The 9,376-nt window shown below is 45.1% G+C and overlaps 1 protein-coding gene across 3 annotated transcripts in view; it reads left to right on the top strand.

The window, feature by feature from the left end:
- MTA1 (metastasis associated 1) overlaps positions 1–9,376 on the top strand; it is a 73,350-nt gene extending 63,974 nt beyond the window's left edge. For 2 of the 3 annotated variants that reach the window (XM_058842536.1, XM_058842537.1), the window contains 3 exons: positions 816–847; positions 3,635–3,786; positions 7,715–9,376. In XM_058842536.1, the coding sequence (XP_058698519.1) occupies positions 816–847; positions 3,635–3,786; positions 7,715–7,853 (323 nt within the window). In that variant the 3' untranslated portion in view covers positions 7,854–9,376. The remainder of the gene's footprint in view (positions 1–815; positions 848–3,634; positions 3,787–7,714) is intronic. The other variant, XM_058842538.1, reaches the window with a different exon arrangement.

Below are 9,376 nucleotides of genomic sequence, written 5' to 3' on the forward strand. Positions count from 1 at the left end.
CTGGGTGCCCTGTAGGGCTGTGTGTGCACAGAGCAGTGTTGGGGGTCTCTGGGAGCTCTGCAGGGCTCTGTGTGTGCACAGAGCAGTTGAGGGCAGTGTTGGGGGTCTCTGGGAGCTCTGCAGGGCTCTGTGTGTGCACAGAGCAGTTGAGGGCAGTGTTGGGGGTCCCTGGAGCCCTGCAGGGCTCTGTGTGTGCACAGAGCAGTTGAGGGCAGTGTTGGGGGTCTCTGGGAGCCCAGCAGAGCCCCTGGGCACAGTGAGCCCTGCTGCTGGGTGAGGCTCCCATGGGTGCCCTGGCTGTGCCCTGTGCCCCAGGAGGTGGGCACTTGTGGCAGGTTCAGCAGGTACACTCTGTTTGCTAACAGTTTGTAGCTGAACTCTGAGCTGAGGAGCTCCCAGAGGACCTGAGGAGGATAAGAAAGATTCTGTTTGTTGCTGACAGTGAATAACGCCTTCCACTTTCTCCTTCTTTTGACGTCAGTAAATTCCTCAGACTAAAAGAGAACGTCAGGTTGGAACCTGGGCTCTGAAAGAGGAGCTGTGCTTCTAGTGGTAGTGTGAAGCAAGGTTTGAGTAAACGGAGAAGAGACTGGGAATGGAATGTGTTTGTGACCTGGGGCCTCTGCTCTTCAAACCAGGTTGTCAAGGAAGCTTTCCTCAGTTTCCAGGAGGGCAGAAGTCAGTTCAGCAGGCAACTCCAGGCTTAGCAAAACAACACAGTTGTAATCATAGCTGCGTGTGTTTTGATTTTGTACTTTTTTCTGTCTTGGAAAAGCAATGGTCTTACCAGCTCTATTCTCTTTCCTGTTTGTTAGGTCTGCCTAACCACGGACAAACCAGACAAATGGTAAGAGAATGTTCATTTAACCAAAACAGGGAAAAGAAGAATTATTAACCCACGCTAGATAGAACACCCCATTAAACTGTAGTGCTTCACTTCCACCTTTGCTGTTTGCAGCTGGTCATACTTCCCAAAAAAAGGGAAAAGGAGAAAAAAAATAATATTTTGGGGCATCTGAATCATCTTGGTGGTTAAATACAATTTAAACCTCAAATCTGTCTATCTTTATGTCCGTAAATGAGATCTTGTTTTGAATGGAGAATTTTGTTTCTCCTCATGCAGAAACTGAGTGGCTGCTTACAGCAAAGTTCTGGGATGTGTTTCTAGGTGGAATGTGTTTCCCTGAAGGAGAAAGGTTTAAATGATGGAAGGGTTTGTTTGGAAAACAGTTTCTTTTTAATTATTTTTTTAGCAAGTTGGTGTGCAAGTAACCTGCTGAGAATGCTTGTATTTTACGTTCTTTTTGTTTTATTCTTTTTTGAGTAAAAACTATTTGTAGCCTTTTATCTGTTGTGCTGAGTTTAATCAAAGGACAGAAGCAAATAGCCAGTCTGATTGATGTGTCTCTGGCAGAATGCTTTCTCACTAAACTGTGAAGGGGCCAGTTCAAAGGCTGTGCATCCCTTTTCCCCCTTGGTTTATGGGAAACAACTTGAAGCATACATCTTTTTCCCCCAGCAATGATCTTGTGCTGATCAAGTGGAGCTTGCCTGGTTAGCCACAGTGCAGCAGTGTCAGCAGTGTCAGTGAGCCAGGGCAGGCAGCAGCAGGTGTGAGTGCTGCTCTCTGCACGCTGATCACAGAGCTGGGGAGTGCCAGGCTGCTTGGAATAACACAGCATTCCTTTGCTTTGTTCCTGGAGCCAGAGTGGTAAATTGTGTTCCTCCCTGAATTCAGCTTCATTCCCTGTCACTGAGAAGACTGGCTGCTTGTTTGTGTCTGCTGAATAAACCAGCTCGGAGCAGGGCGAGAAATCTCTGATGAATTAATACTTTTTTAGCTGTTTTAGGGTGAAACTCCCAGAACTTGCCTGAGTTTCTGGTTGCCTGATCAAGTTTGAATGAAAAATTAAAGGTTCTCATTTCAGGATGTATCATTTGAAATAGGTTTCACCATGTAGGCAGAGAAAAGGCAACCTGGAAGCACGGGGGTGCCCTTTCTAGGTATTTCCAAGAACTTTTTCTGGAGTTCTCCTGTTTGTCTTGCATATATGGAGAAAATATGCTTTGCAACCTTAATGAAGGGATTTTCTTGGAGAAACCTGGAGGGGGTAAAAAAGAAAAAAAAAAGCCATCAGAAAAGCCTTTATTTGAAACCTTTTGCTTAACAAATGTCGAATTTAAAAACAATTGTTGAAGTATTTCAGTTGTCTGCAGTGGTGATGAAGCTGTTTTGTATAACATGGAGCTGGGCAACTAAGAAATTCAATTGTTATTGCATTTGTATGCAACAGTTCTAAAGAGCTTAGGGTTTTAAAAGGTGGGGGTTTGTTTGTTTAGCTTTAAAGCCCTGATGTTCTACAGGAAGCAGATCTTGCTAGAGCAGTTGATTAAGGCTGGTCAAAAAATAAGTCATTATCATTTTTTGTTTTCTGCTCAGATACAAAATGAGATAGACACAGGGTTTTGTTGAGTTTTTTCCCTTGGTTTTTAGACTGGATTCTTCCCTTTCTAAGTCAAGGTGTTAAAATTCAGTTGAGTTTATTGCAATGACCTGACACTTAAGGGTTTGAAGACCCCATGTCCCCACCATTCCTTTCGAGGTGCATCTCCAGGACAGACATCTCTCACACAAACACTCAGTTTCCCATTCCATGGGCAGAGGGGGAAGCCTTGGTGCATCTGGGGAGATGCTCTGACCTTGGACCGATGAAATACCAGAACTGAATTTGTACCAGGGTGTTTTCTGACCAGCTTTAATTTATGCATATCAAATTTTCTGGGCCTTCATTTTGCATCTTTCCCAGCTGTTCAGTGTTACTGATTTCAGTGGGATTTCTCAATGTGCTGATCAGCAGGAAGAGGGGCAGCAGAACTGGACTTCAGTGATCAAGGACAGCTGCATTTGAGAAGCTTAACCCTTTGCTCCCTTTCATCTGCACCTCTCTTAATAACAGCTCATGTTTTTCCAGCTGAGTGTAAGGGGGTTTACTGTGGGTCTGAAAAGTGATGCCTGTGTTGATTCACAAAGCAAATGTGTTATGGGAAATCTGTGGTGTTCAGTACTAAAAGGGTTTTATCATGAAAGCTGCTAAGCTTTGTAGTATTAGATTTGTTTTCAACAAGATATTTAATTCTATACTATCCTCATTAAATATTAACCTCCCTAGAACAAAAAGGATCCGGGTAAGTTTGGTACTCCAGAATAACTGTAAATTCTGATTTTTTGTATTTGATTTGCTCTGTAGCTAGATTTCCTTCCCTGAAATCAGTAAAGTTGCTCTAGTTTTATGGTAGTAGCTGAAATCTAAGTCTGATGCTCAATCTTTCGAACTTGATGTCATCTTTCAGACACAAGCCACAAATGATTGGTAATGCCTTCCATTTATTATTTGTCCTGTCGCTGAAGTATTGCTGTCCTATTGCATATTGGAGGCGCCTGACTCGTACTGCTTGTGAACAATTGCTTATGTGTGAATTCTGTGTTCAGTCCTGGGCCAGAGGGGGAGGTATTGACCTTAAACTCTCAGCAAGCCATACAAAAGCTTTAATTCTCTTTTCCTTTGAGTGCTTAGCACATGTTGCTGCAGGTTCGTTGCAGTCCATAACTGTGCTGTTTTATGTATCACGTTAGGGACCAAGCCGAAACTTGCTGCTCAATGGGAAATCATACCCAACAAAAGTCCGATTAATTCGTGGTGGATCCATGCCTCCAGTGAAAAGGAGGAGGATGAACTGGATTGATGCACCAGATGATGTTTTTTACATGGCCACTGAAGAAACCAGGTAGGAAATGTGGTCTTTCGGAGGATTTAAGGGGATGTGTTTTGGTTTATGGAGCTGGCAGTGTGGCTGGAGAGGGATCTCATCAGCAGGGCTGATGCTACAGACTGAATGCAGAGACCACAGCCGGTGGTGAGGTGGGTAAAGGGTGGGAAATAATCGTGCACTTACATTCCAGAGGAAGCAGATTCTTCTTCCAGAGCAGCTGCTGTAGGAGATGGGCACAAAGGGAAGGAAGACTGAGGTGGGAATTGACCTGGTTCAGACCCATCACTGCCCTCGTTGGGAGGTCCCATCACAAAGGGACAGGGTAGGGCTGTCCTGGCTCACAGGTGACACTGAGGAGCAGAGCCTCCTATCCACAGAGCCCTGCATGTCCTCTTGTATTACCCCTCAGGCCATCTCCAGGTGTGTCTGGGTCCTGAAACCTGCGAGTGCCAGAGGGTTTCCATGGGCTGAGTTGACTCATTTTTCAGTGGTTTATATTTGCCACCAGTAGCAGTGAGATTCAGCCCCACACTGTCCATCCTCCTCCTGTGGTGGTACTGCTTCTGCTAGTCCTAGTCCTTCTTGTTGGTCTGCCCACAGGATAAGAATAGTAGAAGAAGCTTTCCTTGTGTGAGTTTCACTTCAAGCTGTTTACAGACTGCTGACAGAGTGGTAGAAGCTATGTGACCCAATCCCTAAGGCAAAGTTCCCAGTACTGGTATTCCTAGGACGGGAGTTGCTTCTGGGTGTGGTGAGAAGGTAGAGAAATTGGCCTGTGTGGTTTCCTCCTGAGAACTCGATGCCTCCCTCCTGGGTAACCTTGAGGAAGGTCAGAGCAAAGCTGCAGCCCTGCTTTCCAGCCTGCTGTGACAGCAGAGGTGCTGTCTGGCTTCTGTCTTGGTCAGAAGCCTGGAGTTATCAACACTTGCTCTATCAGAGCCCCAGCAGCACAGAAGTATTTACCTTCCCCTGCACTGCAGAGATGGACCTGGGAATTACTGGATGTCTGAACCCTTCGAGTGACTGAGGAGATTATTGAGAGTTTTAGTGCTTTGTCTCTTCTGGTACCACTAAATTTGGCGCTGCTCTGAGTCTTCATTTGTTCAGCACAAAGGTCATGGTCAAGAGTGCTGGCATCTCTAAACTTCTCCTTAACCTGCAAAGCATTTCAAGTGTCAGGGAACTATTCTGTGGGCCTGTATCAAAGATGGGCTTTGTAGAATAGGTGATACTAGAAACATTCAAGTTATTAAGCACTGATCTGTTGGATAATCAGTTTTCAGTGCAGGAAGCGCCTTGTTGGAACTCAGAAGAAACATTAAATGAATTTCATTTCATTCAGACTTGTTCCTGTGGCCACCTTTAATGCAACTGTGCATTTCACACCAGCTCATATCTTTGCTTTCTCTTCTTCTTTCTGTGCCTTCAAGATGCTGTGGAAGAACGCCGTGGAATTCCATATGTAATTGAAAATAAAGTGAGAGAAGGATTTAATTTTCAGGGGAAGCAGTTTTCTTATTCCTGCTGTCACTCTGGTAAAGAGGTGCTGGGATCCTGCTGCAGCTCTCAGATTCCTGTGCCATTGTGGACTCAGGGTATACAGCCTCTAATGCACCCCTTAGGTGCTCAAGGCTTTCATAATCCTGCATCTAGGGAGCTCTTCTTGACATCTTCACCATCCCAGGCACATGAAATACGGCAGGTGCATGGTTCAGTACAAGGTCCTGCCCTTGGACCTGGACAGAACAATATTCATCCAGTGTGGTGTTGGTTGTGACAAGAATTTGCTGTAGGCACAGAATCTCCTGCTCATAGAGAGCCACCGACTGAGGCAGGAAGGATCAGTCCCACAGCAACCAGCACAGCTCTGATGAAAATCATGTTTGGTGATAGACATCAGCTCAGTAAGATCTTATCACTTCCATTTAAAAATAGAGAGAGAAAGAAAAGAAAAAAAACCCCACCCAGGCTTCTTTGTCTGCCAGCCATGCTGCTTAGCTGAGTGATGAGTGGTGAAAGGAGATTTTTGGCAGGCTGTGAAGAGCAGGGAAGCCTGAGTGATGGAGCATTGTCAGCAGCACGGGTTTTCTGTCGGGCATTTCACCTCTAACTTTTCCCTGAACCATCTGCTGCATTCCAGTGTCAGGAATGTAAGACTTGTTTGTGAGCTCTGAAACAATTTGAGCTTTGTGTTGGCTCCGTAGCAATCGATCTAGCTGCAATATCTGCGTATCCAGCTGAGGGTCAGGCTGTGTTTTCAGTCACAGCAAGCAGGTTTCCCTCAAGTTTTACAAGCTCCCCCTCTCCCCTTTTCATGTAGCTCTGTTGAGAACAGTGCAGGAAAACTGTACAGCTCTGAGGGAGCAGTTTGAAAAGTTGGTCGAATGAAAGGAAGGAGTTTTTGAATTGAAGGCTCCCAGTAAGGAACTTGGCATTTATAACTCATGCAAGCAGAGGCAGAGGGTGACCTGATCAGAATCTAGAATGCTGGAGGACGTGTTTCTGATGTGTGTGCTGCAGGGAGCTCTGCTGCCTAAAAGTGGATCAGCTGCAGTCAAACACCTTGGAAAAGTCATTATATCAAGATCTTATTTTTTCTCTCCCCCCACCATCACTTTGCCACCTTGTTCTCACCTCTCCTCACCCTGTGGCCTTTTGGTTTTAGGAGGTGCTGGAGAAAGGGGGCACTGGGCAAACAGAAAATGTGTCTGTGTAAGTGCAGCTTGTCCTGGGCAAAAAAAAAAAACAAATGCAGAGATGACCAAGTCTGACAAGAAGTGATTCAAAATCTTCAGCTGAAGTTGGTGGTTTGTCAGTTCTGGTGGTGCTAAGGGTAAGTTCTTGAGGAGAGGTTAAAGGTATTTTAACCACTTTCTTCAGCAGCCATCACATCTTAAAGGCAGGAATCATAGCACAGTGGTAGGCATCAGCTCAGTGAGAAGGTCCCTTTTCCATTGACAAATAAACCAAACCAACCAACAAAAGGGGGTTTTAACCCCAGCAGTGTTCCCTGAATGAAGCTGGGAGCTAGGTGGCTGGAATGTGGCTGTAGAGCCCTTCCTCTCCTGTCTCTCATGGCCAGCCAAAGCCTCGTTCTGTCAGGAGCCTGTGGGGGAAGGCAGTGCTGATCTATCAAACCTTTCTTCTTGCCCCAGATCCTGAGCTGAAGACTCATGGTGGGTACTGCTGGACCACTCTTGTGAATATTTATTACTTTCCTTTCTAATCTCTCTATGCCTTTGACCACCACAACATCCCCTGTAAAAGAATTCCTCATTTTAATTGCACAGTACATTTTTCATCGTTACTGCATTTTTGGGTTTGGATGGGCTTTTTTATGATACTTCCTTTATCTCTGAGCCTGGTATTAACAAACAGAAAGAAGCAATCATTAAGTATTTGTCTCTAACTTATTTGGATAATTTTAAAACTTTGGTGTGTCTTTTTCTCTCTGTTTTGCTTTCTCTCCATATGGAAAACAGCTTCCTGCATCTGATAGGACTTGTTGCCAATCTTGTACACAGAGGGAAATCCTTAACCAAATACAAGATGTGAACATTGCCCATCTCTGGGCTGGGCACACGCAGTGTGGGAGAAGGGGAAACACCCTGTCAGTGTTGGCTTGGCTTTGTAAAGTTGCCCAGAGCTATCTGCAGCACATCCATCTGATCAGAATAAACTCAGAATAAATCCCTGGTGTGGAAACCCTGTCCTGACTGTTTCACATGTTCTATTCACAGCTGGTCCTACAAGGCTGGGCCAGAATGCCTTCTGCTCTGCAGGGGAAGGATTCTGGAGCAGAGAATGCAGTTTCCTCTCCGTTGTGGGGTTTATAAAGCAGAAAACTCGAGTTTCCCGGGGCAGAAGGAGCCGTGGTGGGCCGGGTTTCCCTGGAGCCCACGGTGCCTCTGTAATCCGTGCCTTTCTTCCTTGCTGTCTGCAGGAAAATCCGCAAGCTGCTTTCCTCCTCGGAAGCCAAGCGAGCCGCCAGACGCCCTTACAAGCCGATTATCCTGCGGCCCATGCAGGCGGTGCAGCTCCGCCAGCCCATGAACGATGAGCCCATCATCATCGAGGATTAACAGCAGCCTCTCCTCCAGTACCTACTTGAGTTTCCATGGCTACAGCATTGAGCTAACTGTTGAAGAGAGGGAACTTTTGAGGAACTGTTTTGCATCTTTTAAACCCTTAAAAGGAACTCAGCCCTGCTCTGAGCCTCTGACCACAGACTGCTCTCTCTCTCTCTCTCTCTTTCGCACTCTCTCCTGCTCTCCTATCTTTTTTTCTTGTTTTTTCTTTTTTTCTGTTTTTTTTTTTTTATTTTTAGTAGCCTCTTTTCCCTTTTGCTTCTACCCCTTTTGTAGAAGGGGGAGGGAAAGTAAGTTTAACTTATTAAGAGAATGTGGACTAGTACTTTTTAGCTTTGTTTCCTCTTCTGATGTATGAAGAGCTAGAACCCTTCATTTTGTGACTGAGCTCTCGTTGCAAAGCCATTTTTATGAGGCTGTGTTGTAAGATTTTTCTTTTCTCTATTTTTTTTTTTTTTAATTTTGTGGACGGTGCCATTTTTTTATTTCATTTATATTATTTCTTTTGTAGATAAATTTCCGATCTTTAACTGATATTTGAAAATAGGAGCTGAAAGCCAGCCCCAGGTTCAGCCAGTTTTCTTTGGTCCTGTCCCTTCTGTTTTTTGGATCATTTTGCACAGCCAGTTGTGCTTATGCACAAGACAGACCAACTCAGGCTGAGAAAGGAGTGAGCTAAGAACTGAAGAACCTTGCAGAACATTACACTAACGTTGTGTGCAGTGGAGCCAGGCTGCCAGAATTAGGTGTCCTTACTCTAGTTGCTCTCTGGGAGAGGCGGCCCGTGGCGTTTCTCCCAGTAACCAGCAGTTTGCGTGCTGCCTTCTCTGTGACATCTGGGACCCTCCGTGCTGTTAGGCCACCAAGAGCCAGCAGTTAGGCCCAGCAAGTGTAATGAATTGCTTTGCTCTGGCTCCAAGAGTCAAGTACACCAATGCCCAGGGACATTTTGCTTAGAACTCTGAACCTGTTTGTGCATCAGTGCTTTTGGACACAACGTTTCCCAGGATGAGACCTGGTTTCTCTTTAATTGCGTTACTGTACGTTTCCCATTTTGAAGGGACTTTAAATTACAGCTGGGTTTTCATTTGAACACATTGTGTCTGAATTTAAGTGTTTTTTTCCCCCCTTGACATTTCTTGTGTTTGAGGTTTCTTGCATCTCTTGAACTTCTTACGTATTTGCAAGTCTGTATCATTTCTTTTTCATATGTCTTCTCATGGCAGCGCATTTGCCGGATGCCCTGCTCAGTTTTGAAAGGATGTAAACTATCATTTGCAACTTGTGCTGATCTGTACATGTACCTGCCTCAAGCAGACACAGCATGTAATAACCCCCGAGTCATTCCATATGTGTCAGCAGTGAGATGAGCCAAAGTTGTATTTGGGTTATCACAGTCCAACCGTGATTCTGTGCAACTCTGCTAACCCGCCGGGTTAGACGGAAAGGAATCCCCACAAAATGAAAACAATTCAGTTAACTTTACTTAATAAACCTGGAAAGTGAGCTTTTGTGAA

The sequence above is a fragment of the Poecile atricapillus genome, chromosome 7 (genome assembly GCF_030490865.1).
Source record: "Poecile atricapillus isolate bPoeAtr1 chromosome 7, bPoeAtr1.hap1, whole genome shotgun sequence".
NCBI lineage: Eukaryota > Metazoa > Chordata > Aves > Passeriformes > Paridae > Poecile > Poecile atricapillus.